Raw genomic sequence first — 18,449 nt, 5'->3', positions numbered from 1 at the left:
CTTAGGGAGGGACCCCTGAATCGTCCCAACCCTTTCCTTAGGGCACTTAAGGGCTTACCTGAGGGTGGGTCCCTATATTCGTCAGGGGGGCAAGATTCATTCCAGACACCACTTCTTCAACCGCCTGGGCACTCTGGACTTCGCTCTGGGCATCAAGGCTGCAACTGGGAAGACTTCTGCTGCTCCTGATCTCGTCGTCCTGCTCGTCTGCTGCAACGTCTGTGCCTGTGCACCATATCGGAACCTTCCCAGGCCTGTGGGCATCCACGACACCTCAAGGAATCTCCCTTGAAGTGAAGGAGTCGCTTCTCTGCATCTGCAGGCACCGCAACTTAGCTGACCGGTCTGCTGATCCTGGGTTCCCACGGACTCCGAAAGGCTCAGCAACACAGGTGGTGGTTCTTGACATCTCTTGAGGCCTGCCCTGTCTTCTCACCAAGTCAGAGGCCAGTATCCCTCTTCGGAGCCGCAGGAACCAAACCCCTGTGAACCGCGTTGACTTGCAGTTGCAAAGGCTTATTAGCTTCCTTCCACCAAGCTCTTTGGTCTCCAAGTAGCCCCAACCTGAAGCGGCTCCGGTGACCAAGATCTTTGTACTCACCACATCACTTGCATAGTGGGCTTGAATCTTTGGTGAGCTGCTCGAGGTCCTCTTGCAACTCCAATGCCTCCAGCCTGTGGGTCCTCTTGAGGGTCATCTTTGAATTATTTGGACTCCCCTGATTGCTCGGGGCCTGCCCAGACTCCCCTGCTTGTGGCGAGTCTCCTGGACCTTGCTGGTCCTGACATTTCACCTTCTTCAACTTCCACATTGGTTGCAGTTGCCAAGGCTTGTTGGTGCTCCCGCCAGACAATGACCCCTCAACTCTCGACATCCGTTTGACAGCTCGTGTACGGCTCCTCATCTTCCACACATGCGCCTGGTCCACACGGCTGCAGTTTGAATGTCACCGTCAGCTCTCCTGCAACACTCAACATCGGTTGGCATTAGTCTTCCGTGCCTCTTGGTCACTCCTAAGTGGCATAGACTCTGTCCCCTCTGCTTTCAGGTTCTTCACATCTTAATTTCACCTTTGGGTTCCACTGGACACTTTCACTTTCCCCAGCAGCGCATCTACCTGACGTCCTCGATTGAGTTTGATGGTGGTTTTCGAAGCCACTTCACACCTTTCCCTGGTGCAGGTATCCTGGTTCCTAAGGTATCCATGGGTGGGGTGGCTCTCCAACCATCTGTCTTCCACTGGGTTTCTTCAGGGTCCACTTGGAAGGGTCCTTCTTCTTTAAAATTGCAACCGTGACTTACCCATGGACTTGCATTGATCAAGCGGTCGTGTTCCCACTCCGCACACAGTCTCCATGGGGCTCCTAGTTACTTACCTCGGGTGGTACCTTGGGTCCCTGGTACTTCTACATCTTCTGGGTACAGTTTTGACAAGAGTCGTGGTTCACATACCACTATTTTAGTATATGGATTGTCTCCTCCTGGTGACCACTGTGTACTACGTGCTACTTACCTGTTTCCATTGAAAAGTATTGTGGGCATTGTGTGTATCTCCGGCTAGGAGAAATCTGTATGTGTTAGTGAGTGTCTTATAATAAATACATATCTTTATAAATACACAGTGTGATTCTTTTTCACTTAATCTATACCTACCAGATTATGTTCTGGTAAAAAAGCTCCTTTACACTTCTTCTGGTCTAAGCCTGAAGGCTGCTCTCCACAGCTACCTCTTAGAGAGCTTTCTACGGTTGTCTAAGACCACTAAAATCACCATACAGTTTTTCTGGATTGGTGCAAAGGATCCACTTACATACGTGTACACCATATATAGGCTGTCCGGATTTCGGTTAAAACCGACTCCGCCCGAGATTACCCTACCGATTACAAATCAGCTGACCCGGTTTAAACCGAGTATCGCGGAATTTTTCAATTTGGATTCACCACTTGGCCATTTGCACCTTTTGGCCACTTGAGGGAGCCAAAGCAGTACAATACAGTAATTGCTTATAGGAACAAATGGAATATAACTCCCTAGTAGGTCGGAACATAGATCCAGTCTCTCTACGAGTCTCTCTACGTATGTGCGTGCACTCCATTTCTTGTAAGATTCCGAATAGCGTAAACAGATGAGCGAATTTAGCGCCAATGTTGATCACTTTGTGAAAAAAAGCGCTGCACTGAATCGTAGAGTTGTTACTTTTTTCTGAGCTAGCCTAAACTACGTAGAACAAACTTGTTTTTAAATCCCTCTGAATTTGAGGGTCATTATTATGTGAACTGGAGCTTACTTTTCATCTGGTTCCTTCCTATGTCTAGTTTAGGACGTAACTTGGGCGTCCAAATTGACGGTGATCAATGATTGGTTGGCAGACTAGAACTTTCACGTCTGGGGTTGGACGCTACTATGGGACTGCGTTATATGAATCCCATTCCTCGTTACCTCCCAGGAATGACCACAGTTGTTATTAGGGTTTGGAGAGCTACCCTGAGAGTCATGGTGGGACGAAACACTTGCATAACTTACTCCACTGTGGGAGGGAAATGGCTGCACCACACGCCTCGTCTTGGAAGTTTCCAGAGTTGAGATAAAATTGGTCTTACTGCTGTAGCTGACGTTTGACAAAACGGACACCTTTGTTCTTTTCAACAACTGCACCAACAGTTCTCCTTAACTCGTACACAGTGATTCCACTGACGTACCCAAGCTCAGCCCTCTTGTGGCCAAACTCCTTACGGGCCGGCTCGGTAAATGAGCAGCCTGCTGTACACATCATACACTGGTAACCAGAGGCGCAACTAGAGCCAAATTTCGGGGGGGGGGGGGGGCGAAGAAAAAATTTCGGGGGGGGGACTCTTTTAAGCCATAGGCAGAGTGGAGCTGCAGGGGCTCTCAGAAGGGGTGAAACAACAGCGAGGCCTCATTAACATGCAAATGGTCTTTTAAAGACCTGTGAAGTGCTTGGGTGCGGCTGTGTGTGCACCGGGAAGCTGTCTCATCCCGGGTTGCCACACACGACGGGGGGGGGGGGGGGGGCTGAAGCACTGTGAGTCCAATGGGTGTTGCGTGCCTGCTGGTAACTCATGCACCCATTGCATTTCCATTACTTGAACATAGGTGAAAAGACTTGGTGGTTCCTCTGGACAGCGTGATTTGGCCCAGTGAAATTGCTAATTCCTCCAGGATGAGGCTGATCCAACTTCACTACCTTCATACCACATGTTTCACGCCAAAACCCCTGTGACTTGCAGGTAAACTACCCCAACTGAGCTGATTCTGCTGTGCCCAAACTGACACCGACTTTTTTCACGTAATGTAGTCCTGCACTAGGATAACTGGGTTTTGGCTCGGGGTGAAGAGGATAATTTCATTCAAGGTCCTGGATAGACAGCTGGATCTCACCACATGGGAGGACCTGTTGGGCATTTGGGAGGACCTGAGTGGCTTCAGATTTGAATCGATTATGGTGCGGGTGGCCACGTCTGTGGCTAAAAGAGACATCATCCGCAGATGGAAATCTCCTCAGACTCCTGTACTGGCTGAGTGGCAGCGGGGAGTGGATTGATGTGCCAAAATGGAGCAGCGGATTTACCAAGTGTGGGGCTGCCTGCAGAAACACACTAAGATCTTCGATGTGCACATAAAGACTGTCCTCTCTCTGAATTCCACATTTTCTATTGTTGAGTGCAGAACCACTTTGTGTTGTTGGTTTTGGAGCTTTTTCCAATTTATGGAGTAGAGAGGGGTGTAATCTAGGGTTCCCTGCACCAGTATTTATTTTTCCATATATTGTATTGACAGGTGCATATTGTTCTTGCCTCAACCCTCTGGTCGTTATCAAATATAGTGATTTGCATTAGGTGAGCCTCTGTCAAGAGTGTATGAGTGGGTGAAAATTGATGGGTTTGAATACTCCTGCTGTAACAACTCATCTTCACAACTTCCGAAATCATTTCCCGAAAAAGCAGGGGGCCCGTGCGCCTCTTCCGGGACGGGGGTGACTTCTCGGCGCCGGGACGTCCCTCCAGAACCGCTATTGAAATTGCAAATAACAATGCCTTTTATTTTTGTTTTTGTTGTTAAAACATAAATAAAAGGCTTTGTCATTTACAGTGCCAGTAGCTTAAACTCGCATAAATGTGAGACCTATTGCATTGCAATGCTTGTTAAATCTGAGCTACAGAATCAAAGGACAACGGAAATTTTTTAATGACTGTATGAAGCTTCTGAAATGTAGAGCAGTATACAATTTCTGAAGAAAAATGGAAAAATCAATCATAAAAGCAAAGCATTCCATAAACACCGGCAAAACACTGTTTCATTTGTTTCTTATGGCGCGAAAATGAGTAAACACTGAAAAGCACTGTTTTTTTGAGGTATGGAAATCACTGGAAAACACTGAAAAAACACCACCAGAATTTACCAAAAATAGAAACTGAAAACAGGAAAGCCTAACCATATACCAAGCCAACTTCTCATACTATGCAGACAGACTTAGGTTGGGACATTCGCATTCAAGAAAAGCACTATCCAAGAAAGCTTTTAACCTTGTGATGAAACACTCACAAGTGCTATGAGAAGGAGACATTGTCTTGGGGTTAAGTTGTCGGTTCTGGACCTCAAATATCTGGGTTAAAATCCTGACTTAGGTAGTTTATCGAACAAACTGACTAATCCCTGTGCCCCAAACTGTAATGCACTGTCTAGAGTGCTTTCATGTGCTGTCCCTCTCTCCATTTTCACTCTCCCTTAACTATCACACCTTGTTTCTGTAAGCTTCTCCATGCGGACACTGAAAACACAATACTTTTTATGTACAGATTCTCATTTCTAGATGTTTTTACAAAAAACAATTATCTATGAAGGATGCCTCAACTCTTAAAAGAAATGTTTTTGTAATATCATGTGCCTACAATACAAAATAATGAACGTACAAAGACCAGATCTGCAGTCAGCCCATTCCATATTGTATCGGTTTACACTGCAAACACAAGGAGATGATGGACGGAGCGCTGAAACTTTTCTGACACTCACCCCCAGTCACTGATCTGGGTTGAATCCATCATCGTTCTTTAGCTCACTTCGCCACCTCAGTTCAGACCCAGCCTTGGTTTACACTGTACCCATCACTTCCAAAGACACCGCCTGGTTATCTACCTCCAGTTTACAAAACAAATGACTAAATATACACTCACCTTGGTTTAAACTTTAGGAAATCGACTTTTGGTTGAGAAAGAAAGTCCAGCCTGCTTTCGTGAGGAACGTAAAAATAGGCAGCGGCCATGGGGAATCCACAACAGACGGAGCACGCAAGGCAAAAAGGGCAGGTTGATGGGCTTCAGAGTACACAGTTTCGATTCAGCTGGCAAGTGGTGCTCAGTTCTTTCACAGTACACTCAGCTTTACGTCACACAAGTAGTCAAGCAGAGTTCACCACAGTTCTTCACAAAATATCTACCTGCTAGGGAATGAAAGAACATGGTCTTACAGAGTGGCAGCTTGCAATCCTTTAAAGTGGTTAGGTGTAATGTTTGCCTTAAACTCCAGAGAGTGTTTGATTTCTTCTAAGGTGGATCCGTCCCATTGTTAAAGTGTGGAGTGCCCCTGCATGTCAATAGTTACCTCCAATGCTCCAAAGGCCAGCATTTTGCTTTGTGTTACCCTTATTTAAAATTTTTTATCCTATATGCTGAGGCTAGCCCTTTGACATGAGTGCTCCGTATGCCAAGATTGACCATTAATATGCCATGTTCACCGTTTGACCAGAGGTGCCCCCTATGAAACAGATTACCTCCAATATGCATGTGCCCACTTTTACCATGGGTACTCCATATGTCAAGAATTACCTTCAGTATGTAAGAACAAGTGCCAGACTGGCAAGACTAACACACTCACTCTCTGATGCTCACTTACATTCACTCATTGGACTCATTCTCACTTACTTACACTCCTCCCATTCTAACTCACTCATTCTCACTCACTTTCTCATTCACACTCACTTGCACTCAAACTTACTCTCACCTGCTCTCTCACATGCTCACTCACTCAAGTTCACTCTCACTAAGTTACACTTACTGGCACTCACTCTTGCTCACTTACTTTCACTCATACACATACATACTCACATTCTCACACACACATTCTCTCACCCACAAGCATGAACACTGTTGCTAGAGTTTTCCCACTTAAATTCAGCTGCTTGCGCCAGACCATTCCAGCTCCTCAGGGTGCATCAAGCGTTAGCAGTGCTGCATAGGCCCTTAGGGGAGGCAGAACTCCCTCCTGCCTCAGGCACTGACACAGGAAGCTGAAAGTTTGTACTTGCACAGTGATACTTTGTGCTTTTACACCTCGCTCTCTCCCATCTTGTCAAAGGCTGTGTGTGGTACATGAGGCTCCTGAATGTACACTTCCCTGTGACGAGATGGGGAAGGGTGAATGGACAGGATGGTTCATACTACAGGGCTGAAAGCGTAAAATACCAGGGGCTATCGGGGCCCTGGATAATCTGTCTAATGACTAGCGAAGGCACCTTCAAGTGCCTGCACCAGCCATCACATAGATGTCACTGCAACAGGCTGCTGCTTGTGTCAGCATTTACTCTAATACAATAATGAATAAAAGGCTGTTATTCACTACTGTATACTAAAAAATAGGTCCGGGATACAAGAAGGGTGGAGTCCCTGCGGCCATGAGGGTGAACGACCACTGGTCATACACCAGGACTGCAATGCCCACCAAAACAAAATCCATGCTCTATCCTTCCTTTCCCCAAAACCCCCTCACATCTGTGCAGTAGCCAACGCTCACGCCTTCCTTTACATTCCCTACATGAACCACCCCCCACAGCTCTCCTTTTCATTTGTTTGAGATCAGGTATTTTTTGCTCCTCTTCTCTCTTTCCACCGCTAATCTTTCTTTGCTTCTCTCTCCCATCCTTAATCCTTTTCACCCTTCACAGGTTCCATTCCTCAAATTCTATCTCCCCGTTCTTCACCTTCCTTCTTCTCTCATCCTCCCCTTGTTCCTAATTCCCTTGCCTCTCTTTCTTGCCATGTTTAAATTACTAATCCTTCTTTTCCTTTACCCTCCCCTCTGACTGTGCTCTCCTCCTTTCAATACTTGTTCCTTCCTGCTTTCCTCCCCCACCTCCCCTTCTTCAATACCCAACCCCCTCTTTCTTCCCTTTTGCAGTACTGGCTTCTCTTTCCAGTCTACCTTGATGACCTGTTTCCCCTACCTTGTCTGCAGGGCTAGGCTCATATAAAATGGCTGCCCTATAAATTGTATTAAAACAAGCCCGATACTAGACTGAGCTAGCCCAACCCACTCAATGAGGCTACCATGGTCTGCAAAAAGTGCCCTACAGTACCCAGAAGCAATTGTGCCTCAGTTGGAAATTGGGCCTATTCATGCATGAAAAATGTGGGCTAAGTCCTCAGGGTTGTTTCAGATGAGGAAGTCTCAGACATATATTCCTAAAACCAGAGCCCTAACAGCCCAGCCTACTGACAGGGCTGGTGTGACGCATGGCCATAAAAGCCAGTCTCCTAAAGAGCCCCCAGCCAATGGTAGCAACCTGTGCCTCTTGAATTATTAAAATGGTACAATTGCTGGAGGAAGAGCTGGCAAGATGCACCGTTGCAGAGGGTGCCATAAACTTTGAACCAGAGGCTTCCCCCCCTTTTCCTTACCATCAGTCTGTGTACAGTAATTCTTACAGCCAAGATATCATCTTAATGAAGTTGTATTCTGGGCTCTATAAATGCACAAATACAATGCAGTCATTTGCTACGGCTAGGAACCCCTTCCATGTTCTTTGGCTCACACCACTCTTCTCTGCTGATCACCAACATTCCATCTTTAGCCTCTTCAATTTGTCCTTACTGCATGTTGCCCTCTTTGGCATCTCCTTTCCTGTTATGCAATGTTCACCTCACTCCCTTGTTCTTTTTTCCTCGCCCTTCTCTTCCAGACATAGGTATTGGTGGCCTGATATGATGTTATATTATGTTAATGTGTATAGCACACTAATCACCAGGGGGAGCATCCAGGAGCTTGGAAAGGTGTGTAGGTGTGTGGTCCCCAAGGTGCTTATATGAAGAGCCAGGTCTTCAGCTTCTTATGGAACTCAAGAAGTGAGGAGAAGGCTCTGGTGTGTAGAGGGAGGTCGTTGCATGTCTTGGATGTGCAGTAGGAGAATGAGCGACCTCCAGCTTTTGCGGATGCGAGGCTTGTGTGTGAGTGAGAGTGAGGGAAAGCATGGGTATCTATTGGGTTGATGAAAGTGTATGTGGCTCTTCAGGGATTCTGGTCCTGTGTTGTGTAGGGATTTGTATGTGTGAAGCGAAGTTTGAATTGGCTGCGCTTGTGAATGGGTAGCCAGTGAAGCTTCTTGAGGTGCTGTGGGTGCGTCATGGAAGTTTGAGTATGAGTCTAGCAGCGGTGTTTTGTATGGTCTGAAGTCTGTGTAGAAGTTGTTTGGAGATTCTGGCATAGAGTGCTGCCGTAGTCCAGCTTGCAGGTGATGACTGCTTGCGTGAGAGTCCGTATGGTGTTCTGAGGCAACCATTTTAAGATCTTTTGCAGCATATATAGGATGTGGAAGCAGGAGGTGTGCACTGTGTTGACGTGAGCAGTCATGTTGATTGAGCTTTTCATCTAGGAAGATCCACGTATTCATGCTATTTCTGTGGTTTTCAGGTGTCCCCAGTCTCTTAAGACTTTGACTCAATAGTGTCAAGGGTCACTCCTCCTTCACACCCTTTCTTCTCATGGCCATAAAGTGATTGCTTTGGTGTGCTTCTGGGCCCCAATTAAAAGGGTGCACACGTGTTTCTACCTTACCACCCACCTTTGCAGCCTTGGCACCAATCTTAAGTCATTCCTCATTTATTAGGTCTAGTCTAGCGTTGCAGCGCGCATGCGCTGCTCGCTCTGCGAGACATATTGTGTATGAGGAGATTTCAGAAGGGGACTTGAAGCCCCACCCATCATTTTCATTGGGTCGCGTCAGCGTTTATGCTAAACGCTGGCTTCCCATTGAAAAGGATGTTTTTTAGTTACCGCCCTTTCTCCTTTTTGTCCGGCCCATCCGGACTGGGTCGTCTGCTTCACTGCTGTCGTGAAGCAATTTCTTATCTTTAGGGGGCCATCTGTTTCTAATTAGCATCTAGGGGCGCAGCTGGATGGGGGACAGGGTTACTTAGAAAGTTGCCAAACTTTGCTTCAGTTCTCCGAGGACTCAACGTCCCTTCAGAGACCATGAGAAATGAGATTACAGATTCAAAGCGCCTCGTGGCCCGCCTGTGAACGCCAAGCAGGAGGTGACTGCGTGTGAGTAGCAGTCCGGGGGTGGGAAGCACCCTTCTGGCGTACCGGAAGGCAGCACCCAGCTGTGCCGAGGCCTCACTAATGGTGCTGCCAGGCGCTACCTGCTCCACTTGAGGCGCTGCTAGGCACCACTCACAACACTGCCATGCACTACCTGCTCCACTCGCTGCGCTGCGAGGCGCTACCTTACCACTCACAGCGCTGCCAGGCACTACCTGCACCACTCACAGCGCTGCCAGGCACTACCTGCTCCACTCATGGCGCTGCCAGGCACTACCTGCACCACCACGGAGCTACCAGGCACTACCTGCACCACTCACAGAGCTATCAGGCACTACCTGCACCACTCACAGCACTGCCAGGCACTACATACACCACTCACAAAGCTACCATTACAACTCACGGCGCTGCCAGGTGCTACCTGTACCACTCATGCAGCTACCAGGCACTACCTGCACCACTCACGGTGCTCCCAGGCACTACCTACTCCACTTATGGCACTGCCAAGCACTACCTGCACTTACATGGCGCTACGAGTCAGTTCCAGCACCACTCACAGCGCTACCAGGCACTACCCGCTCCACTCACGGTGCTGCCAGGCACGTCCGGCCTCAGCTAGGTTCCCCCGTGAGGAGATGGGCCAATAGTTTCCAGATTTGTGACAGCACAGAGTTCGTCCTTGTGAAATTCAAGCATACAACGCCTTGAGCGCCTAGAAGACTTCCGCTGTGGCACTTGGACATCTTAATAACGAGAAAGTGAAAACTAAAATTGATACTAGTTTGGTTTTCCCTTTATCTGCCTTTTTTCCACACCCCTTGGTTACTGTATAATGTGTAGGGAGTGCAGCAAGTCATACTATTGATGTAGCACCCCCCATCGGCGTACACACTGCGGGGCCCAAGGGCTTTCACTACTGGCTCAGACAGTGCAGTTTGCCGAGCCAGGCCCCCCGCCAGAGGCACCATTGAAGTTTCTCGCCGCTCCAGGTTCGGGCGTGGGGTAGAGGTTGGGGGTGTGCTGAGGCCAGTGGCTATATGTGGGGTTCTTCCTGGCTCAGTGCCTGCTGGTCTGGCTGCCCAGGAGAAGGGTCTGACTGGCCTGTATGGCAGACAGGAAGTGTCCGGTGGGCTGGTCTGCCAAGTCAGTGGGTGAGCCGGTATTTTGGCTGTTTCTAGGCCTGTTTTATGGTGTTTGGGGCCAGTTTACACTGTTGATGTTCCCTGATTTTCAAACAAACATTGGCTGCAACAAGCTTAAATCTATGCAATCTCCTGTACTTTGCAAAACAATTATACAGCATGTCTTTAGAAGTTCAAAACTACCCCAGTTTGCAAACATGGGCCACTTTTCTAGCTGTCTGACCCGCTGATGGAGGGCCACATTTATTTTGTGCCTGGGCCTATTGTCTGTCCTAGGCTGACCCTGCCCAGGGTGGGCATGTACACATTCACTGCTTGTGAGCCCCCTTCCTCCTGACCCCACTACCCTAACCCACGCTCACAAAGGTTTTTATTTCATTTTCTAAGGCAGCCAGCAGCCCCTCCCCCTTGCCTACTTCTTGGTTGCTCTATAGGTTTCCAGGTAACTAAAGATTTGAATTTAAAGGAGTCTGGAAGGGGGTGTAGTCCTGGTTACGGTGTGCTGTCTACTACAGAGGGCTTCCCCCAACCCGTTAACCAAGCGAGTGGGATGACACCCCTAGGAGCTGAGAAATAATCTAAAATAATAATTATTATGCGATTTCTAAGCGCATAGCTACCTCATTAGAGGTGTCCCAGCAATAGGTACAGGTGTCCACCAGCCTCAATGCAGTTATCAAACCGGACTATGTTAAGCTATTAGTATTGGAAATAACAATGCCTTGTATTTATGTATCTGAAAGAAACACGTTAGTTCGATTCCTCACCTTAGAATATCCCCAGGCGTCAGGCTGGATCCGGAAAGATTTTTGTAGCAATACCCCTTGCGCGTCGGTAGGCGTCGTCTGCGGCTCCGCGTCCGTCGTCGGTGTCGTGCCCCGGAATGACGTCGGAGTACTTAGACGCCGCCCTCGCGCGCTGACGTCAGTTCTCCGCGCCAGTAAGCGCCGATCCGGGAAGAGCTTACCCCTAGTCATTCTTTGACTAACTTTTTTGACTTCTTTTGGTCTATCGACTCGACTCTGGTGCCGGTAGGATGCCTGGCTTCAAGGCCTGTGAAGCCTGTCATCGCCTGATGTCGGTGACGGATCACCATCGCCGGTGCCTTTATTGCCTGGGGGCCGACCATGACGCGGAGTCGTGCCTTCCTCTCGGCCATGAGGGGCCTGGCTCCGCCGTCGACGCCTGTAGGCGCGCCTTCGGGCCCCGCAGGTTCGACTGGGCGACCTTGCGTGCCGGCGGCTCCGGCGCCGTCGACGGCTCCGGCCCGACGCCCCAGGTCCCCGAGGGATCCAGGCCTGGATCTCGGTCGGCGCCAGTCGTCCTCACAACACCTCCTCCACCGGCGCCGACACCGGTTCCACCTCCGGCGCCGTCTCCGGACGACGCCGTTCCCCGGTTTAGCCCCTGTCCGGACCCGACGCCGGTACGGCGCCGCACGCGACGTCGATGGATGACCGTTTCATATACCGTCCGGCTCCGATCGTTCCTCCTGTTTATCAGGAATCGGATGACGGGGGCGACTGGGAGGGGTCTGAGGACCCTATAGCCCTCCAGGGTCAACTTTCACAGGACTGGGCAGACGAACTGGGGGATGCCAGCGGTCTGGATACCTCCCCGGACGCTGGTTTCATCTCTCCTCCGACTGTGGCCTCGGAGGAGGGTGCAGCCTTTTCAGTGGTGCTGTGCAAGGCAGCCGAAGCCCTAGGGCTGGAGTTGCCTGCTGTGGCCGTGAGGACTAACGTCCTCACAGAGGTCCTTCAACAGACAGCAAGCTCCACTGAGCCTCTGCTGCAGTTTAATGAGGCCCTCATAGACGTTCTGCAGGGCACTTGGTCCAAGCCCTCCACAGTTCCTCCTGTGGACCGGAACGTTGCCCGGCGCCCCCGCCCTGCTCCGGGCGACCCCAGTTTCCTCTCCCAACACCCCACCCCCGAGGGTCTGGTTATCCAGGCCTCAACTTCCCAATCCTCTTTCCCGTCCGCTCCTCCGGATCGGGAATCCAAGAGGTTGGAACAGTTTGGCAAGAAACTGTTCTCGTCCCTGAGTTTGGGACTGCGTTTTTTAAATACCGCTTGCCTTTTGGACCATTATTCCCACTCTCTGTGGGATACGGTGGACGACGTGCTGCCCTTGTGCCCGGTGGAGGCCCAGGCACGACTCACTCAAGCACTTGCTGACGGTCGAGATGCAGCACGGCACGCCATACGGTGTGGACTTGACACCACGGACTCGCTGGGTCGGGCGATTTCCACCACGGTGGCGCTTCGGCGTCACGCCTGGCTGAGGTCCACGTCATTTTCAGGGGATGTCCAGAGTTCCCTCATGGACATGTCCTTTGATGGCACTCGCCTTTTTGGTGAGAAGGCGGACAGTGCGCTGGCTCGGTTGAAGGACTCCCGGGCCACGGCCAAGTCCTTGGGTCTTTCGGCCCCACGGCTGCAAACTTCCGCCTTTCGTCCCTTTCGTGGCCAAGGAAGGGGCGCCTCCTCACGTGGATTCCGCAGAGGCGGTACTGGAGGTCAACGTGCCGGTCAGTCCACATCCACCCCGGCAGCATCCGCCTCAAAGCCCTCCTAGTCCGAGCTTTCAGGCCCATTCAATGCCAGTGGGCGGCAGAGTTCACCATCACCTGCTCCACTGGCGCTCCATCACGTCGGACAGGTGGGTGCTGCAAATCGTCCGAAGGGGCTACTCCCTCCCCTTCAAGATGACCCCTCCAGCCATGCCGCCGCTGAACCACCGTATGTCGGGGGATCATTTGCATCTTCTACGAGAGGAAGTTTCGGCCCTCTTGGCCAAAGAGGCTGTCGAGCGCGTTCCTGGTCCAGAAGTAGGTCGTGGTTGTTATTCCCACTGGTTCCCAAGAAGGGCAAAGGGGGCCTACGCCCGATCTTGGACCTCAGGAGCGTGAACTCCTTCCTCCGGAAGGACCGGTTCAAGATGCTCACTTTAGCTCAGGTTCTGGCTGCCCTAGACCCTGGAGACTGGATGGTAGTGTTGGACTTGCAGAACGCTTATTTCCACCTCCCCGTCCTGCCGGCCCACCGGCGTTACCTGCGGTTCACGGTGGGTCAGGAGCACTTTCAGTTCACCGTGCTCCCCTTCGGCCTCACGAGTGCCCCATGGGTGTTCACGAAAGTGATGGCGGTGGTCGCAGCTCATCTGCGCCGATCAGGGGTTCCAGTCTTCCCCTATCTCGACGACTGGCTGTTGAAGGCGGGCTCGCCCCAGCAAGTCGTCTCCCACCTCCAGACTACGGCCGACCTCCTGCACTCACTGGGGTTCTCCATCAATGTGCCGAAGTCGCACCTGAGTCCCTCCCAGAAGCTCCTTTTCATTGGGGCGGTTCTCGATTCGGCGCAGTTCCGGGTCTATCTGCCGGAACAGCGGGTCCGGGACATTCAGGCCCTGATTTCCATCTTCCGGCCTCTGTCCTGGGTTTCTGTCAGGTTGGTGCTGCAGCTTCTGGGGCTGATGGCCTCCTGCATCTTGTTGGTACCTCACGCCAGGTGGCGGATGCGGGCTCTGCAGTGGGACCTGAAGTTTCAGTGGGCCCAGCATCGAGGCAACCTGTCCGACCATGTCTTGATCTCGGAGGGCACTGCGAACCAGCTGCAGTGGTGGCTCACAAATCGCGATTGGGTCAGCGGCAGATCCCTACCCCAACCGGAGCATGTCGTAGTGTCGGATGCGTCCCTCCTGGGATGGGGGGCCATATGGGAGAGACGGAGATCAGAGGACTCTGGTCTCCGGTGGAGACTCGGCTCCATATCAACCTATTGGAGCTGAGGGCGATCCGGGGAAGTGTTGTGCAGGTGTTCACGGACAACACAACCGCCATGTGGTATTGCAACAAACAGGGCGGGGTGGGGTCGTGGACCCTTTGTCAGGAGGCTCTGCGCCTCTGGACATGGCTGGAACATCAGGGCATCACCCTGGTGGTTCAACATCTGGCGGGCTTTCTGAACGCCAGAGCAGACAAACTCAGCCGCCGGTGTATGATGGATCACGAATGGCGTCTGAACTCGGACGTGGCGCAAGGTATCTTTCTGCAGTGGGGAGAGCCTTGGTTAGATCTATTCGCCACCGAAGAGAACGCGCAACGTCAGCAGTTCTGCGCGTTGGAATTTCCAAGGCGGCACTCGCTCGGAGACGCTTTTCGTCGCGAGTGGAGTTGCGGTCTGTTGTACGCCTTTCCGCCTATACCACTTCTGCCCAGAGTGCTGAAGAAGATCAGGCGCGACCGGGCCCAAGTCATCTTGGTGGCTCCGGATTGGGCACGAAGGTACTGGTATCCCGAGCTACTCAGTATGTCCATCGATCCCCCGATACGACTGCCTCTTCAGGAGGACCTTCTGTCGTAGCAACAGGGGACGGTCCTCCACCCGAACCTGTCCAGCCTCCACCTCCATGCGTGGAGATTGAGCGACGAGAGTTGATGCCATTTGACTTGCCTTCTGCAGTCTGTGATGTCATTCTGGCAGCCAGGCGTCCCTCCACAAAGACGGTATACGCCTGCCGGTGGAACAAATTTGTGGCAGGGTGCACAGCAAAAGCTGTGGATCCCCTTTCTGCCCCTCTATCTGATGTTCTCCTTCTTCTTTCTTTGGCCCAGAAGGGCTCTGCTCTGGGCACCTTGAAGGGTTATCTTGCTGCACTCTCTGCTTTCTTAAGGCTTCCTGATCAGCCTTCTCTTTTCAAGTCCCCTGTTGTTTCACGTTTTCTCAAGGGCATTACTCATATGTTCCCTCCTGTTCCGTTCGTAATGCCTCAGTGGGACTTGAACCTTGTTCTCACTTTTCTGATGTGCGCTCCCTTTGAGCCCCTTCACAACTGTCCCATTTGTCTACTGACTCTGAAAACTGCCTTCCTGGTGGCTATCACCTCCGCTAGGCGGGTGAGTGAGCTCCAGGCTCTGTCAGCTAAGCCTCCCTTCCTTTCGGTTCATCCGGATAAGGTTGTCCTCCGGACACATCCTTCTTTTCTTCCTAAAGTCATGACTCCCTTTCACATCGGGCAATCTGTCACGCTGCCCACCTTCTTTCCGCCTCCGCATCCTTCAAAAGATGAAGAGAGGCTCCACCGTCTGGACCCAAAACGTGTGCTGTCCTTTTATTTGGACCGCACAAAACAGTTCCGGGTGGACGACTAACTTTTTGTTGGTTATGTAGGTGCTAAGAAGGGTAAAGCTGTGCACAAGCGGACCATCTCGCGATGGGTTGAGTTGTGTATTAAACTCTGCTATTCCTTGGCGAAAAAGGTCCCTCCTGTTGGGCTGAGAGCCCATTCCACCCGGGCCACAGCGGCGACAACTGCCCTGGGACAGGGAGTCCCCTTGCAGGACATCTGTCAGGCGGCGACATGGGCTTCACTGCACACGTTCGCCAAGCACGATTGCCTGGACAGCCAAGTCCGAAGAGATGGCCACTTTGGCCGTTCTGTTCTCCAGGACTTTCTGGTGTGATCTTGGTTCACAGGCTCACCTCCGGGGTTGGTATTGCTGGGGTATCTATTCTAAGGTGAGGAATCTAACTAACGTGTTTCTTTCAGATGAACAAGTTACTTACCTTCGGTAACGATGTATCTGTATGAAACATTAGTTAGTTAGATTCCTCACCGACCCACCCCTCCTCCCCGTTCTGCGAACTGACATCTAGGGTTAAGGTTCTCCCTTTCAGGGCCCTAGATTTTTTGGCACCAGTGTCGGTCTCTTGCATGGCTCAGCGTCTCTGGCGCGGAAAGCTATGTATAAGAACTGACGTCAGCGCACGAGGGCGGCGTCTAAGTACTCCGACGATGTCATTCCGGCGCACGACGCCAACGACGGACCCGGAGCCGCAGACGACGCCTACCGACGCGCAAGGGGTATTGCTACAAAAATCTTTCCGGATCCAGCCTGACGCCTGGGGATATTCTAAGGTGAGGAATCTAACTAACTAATGTTTCTTACAGATACATCGTTACCGAAGGTAAGTAACTTGTTCTTTAAAACCCAAAACATAAATAGAAGGCATTGGCATTTACTATGCCAATAGCTCAAAATCGTGTGAAAGCGAGACCTATTGCATTGCAAATGCTTGTTGATTTGTGCTGGCCTTCTTCTGCTCCCCGCTCCCTCGTTTTTAGCCCTCCCTTGCCCTTCTTACCCTGCTCCCTTCATCTCCCTTTGCTGTAACCCCTTCCTTCCATTTCATGTTCACCTCTTTTTATCTCACATACACTCCCCCAGCCCTTCTTCACCCTGCCACCTCTTCCTTCATTGCTCCCTCCCTCTCCTCTCCCTCCCTTCCTTTACTTCTGCCTCTTCATATCCCACCCTTCACCTGCATGGCCCTCTTCCTCAATTCTGTAATCCCCTGTGCCCACTCATCTTCTTGCTCCGCACTCCCTTCTACCCTCGCTTCTGCACACCCCCCTTCTTGCCCTGCTCGTCTCTCCCTTCCTCCGTCTCTCAGCCACCCCTCCACTCCCTCCTCTCCAGTGTGACTGGACAGATCACACCTCTCACATCATGGAGTCACAGAAGGTAACTCCTTCCCTCCCACAGTGTGCACCCATCCTCTCTCTGCCCTCTCTCCCCAGGTCCAGGCTGCACACCTCTCCCTCCCCATTCATGCCCTCCTTTCCTCTGACAGTATGCACCCATCCTCTCTCTGCCCTCTTTTCCCAGGCCCAGGCTGCCCTCCTCTCCTCCCCCCTTCATGCAATTCTTCCCTCTCTCCCCAGGCCCAGGCTGCCCTCCTCTCCCTCCCTCCTCATGCCCTCCTTCTCTATCTGCCCTATCTCTCCCTAGGCCCAGGCTACCCTCCTTCCCTCCCTCCTCATGCCCTCTTTCCCTCTCTCTGTCGTCTATCTCCCCCCTCCCTCTCCCTTCCACAGTATGTACCCACCCTCTCTCCCTAGGTCTCCCTCCTCTCCCTCCATCCTCCTCATGCCCCCCTTCCTTCTCTCTGCCCTCTCTCTCCCCAGCCCCCCTTCCTCTCCCTCCCTCCACATGCCCTCCTTCCTTCTCGCTCCCCAGGCCCAGGCTGCCCTCCTCCCCCTCCTTCCCTCTCAGCCCTCTCTTCCCCTTAGGCCCAGGTTACCCTCCTCTCCCTCCCTTCTCATGCCCTTCTTCCCTCTCTCCCCCAGACCCAGACTGCCCTCCTCCCCTCCTCGTGCCCTCTTTCCCTCTCAGCCCTCTCTCTCCCCCTAAGCTCAGCCTGCCCTCCTCTCCCTCCTCATGCTCTCCTTCCCTCTCTCTCCCTAGTCCCAGGCTGCCATCCTCTCCCTCCCTCCCTCCTCATGCCCTCCTTCCCTCTCTCTGCCCAGGCCCGGGCTGCCCTCCTTCCCTCTCTCCCCTCTCTCTCCCCAGGCCCCCCTCCTCTCCCTCCCTCCTCATGCCCTCCTTCCCTCTCTCTCCCCAGGCCCCCCTCCTCTCCCTCCCTCCTCATGCCCTCTTTCCCTCTCTTCCCCCAGGCCCCCCTCCTCTCCCTCCATCCTCATGCTCTCCTTCCCTCTCTCCACTCTCTCTCCCCAGGCCCCCCTCCTCTCCCCATGCCCTCATTCCCTCTTCCTTCTCTATCCCCATGCCCTCCTTCCCTCTCTCCCCTCTCTCTCCTCAGGCCCCCCTTCCTCTCCCTTCCTCCCCATGCCCTCCTTCCCTCTCTCTCTCTCCAGGCCAAGGCTGCCCTCCCTTCTCATGCCATGCTCTCCTGTCACCGGACAGGGCACACACCTCACATGTAAACACTTCAGGTGCCTCCCTCCACACCCACATTCCAATTTCTTGGTCCCTCCATACCTCCCTCCGCCCGGTCCCCTTCGCTCCTCCGCCGCTGTTGACCGCAGAGCCCCGTCTGGCTGCGCCGTTACCAGGCGACGCTGGACGCCAGGCGGTCACCAGGGCAACCGCCTGACGTCACACTGGCTGTTCCAGGGCTTCGATCACATCACGTGACAGCCTGTGCGGCTTCAAGATGGCGGCGTTTCA

At 52.1% G+C, this 18,449-nt stretch overlaps 1 protein-coding gene across 3 annotated transcripts in view; it reads right to left on the bottom strand.

The window, feature by feature from the left end:
• SPMAP2 (sperm microtubule associated protein 2) overlaps positions 1–18,395 on the bottom strand; it is a 98,266-nt gene extending 79,871 nt beyond the window's left edge. For 2 of the 3 annotated variants that reach the window (XM_085638124.1, XM_085638126.1), the window contains exons 1-2: positions 18,261–18,395; positions 5,195–5,460 (exon numbers count right to left, since the gene is read on the bottom strand). In XM_085638124.1, the coding sequence (XP_085494250.1) occupies positions 5,195–5,283 (89 nt within the window). In that variant the 5' untranslated portion in view covers positions 5,284–5,460; positions 18,261–18,395. The remainder of the gene's footprint in view (positions 1–5,194; positions 5,461–18,260) is intronic. The other variant, XM_085638125.1, reaches the window with a different exon arrangement.
• Positions 18,396–18,449: the final 54 nt, after the last annotated feature.

The sequence above is a fragment of the Triturus cristatus genome, chromosome 12 (assembly GCF_964204655.1).
Source record: "Triturus cristatus chromosome 12, aTriCri1.1, whole genome shotgun sequence".
NCBI lineage: Eukaryota > Metazoa > Chordata > Amphibia > Caudata > Salamandridae > Triturus > Triturus cristatus.
This window is presented reverse-complemented; position numbering and strand designations above follow the sequence as displayed.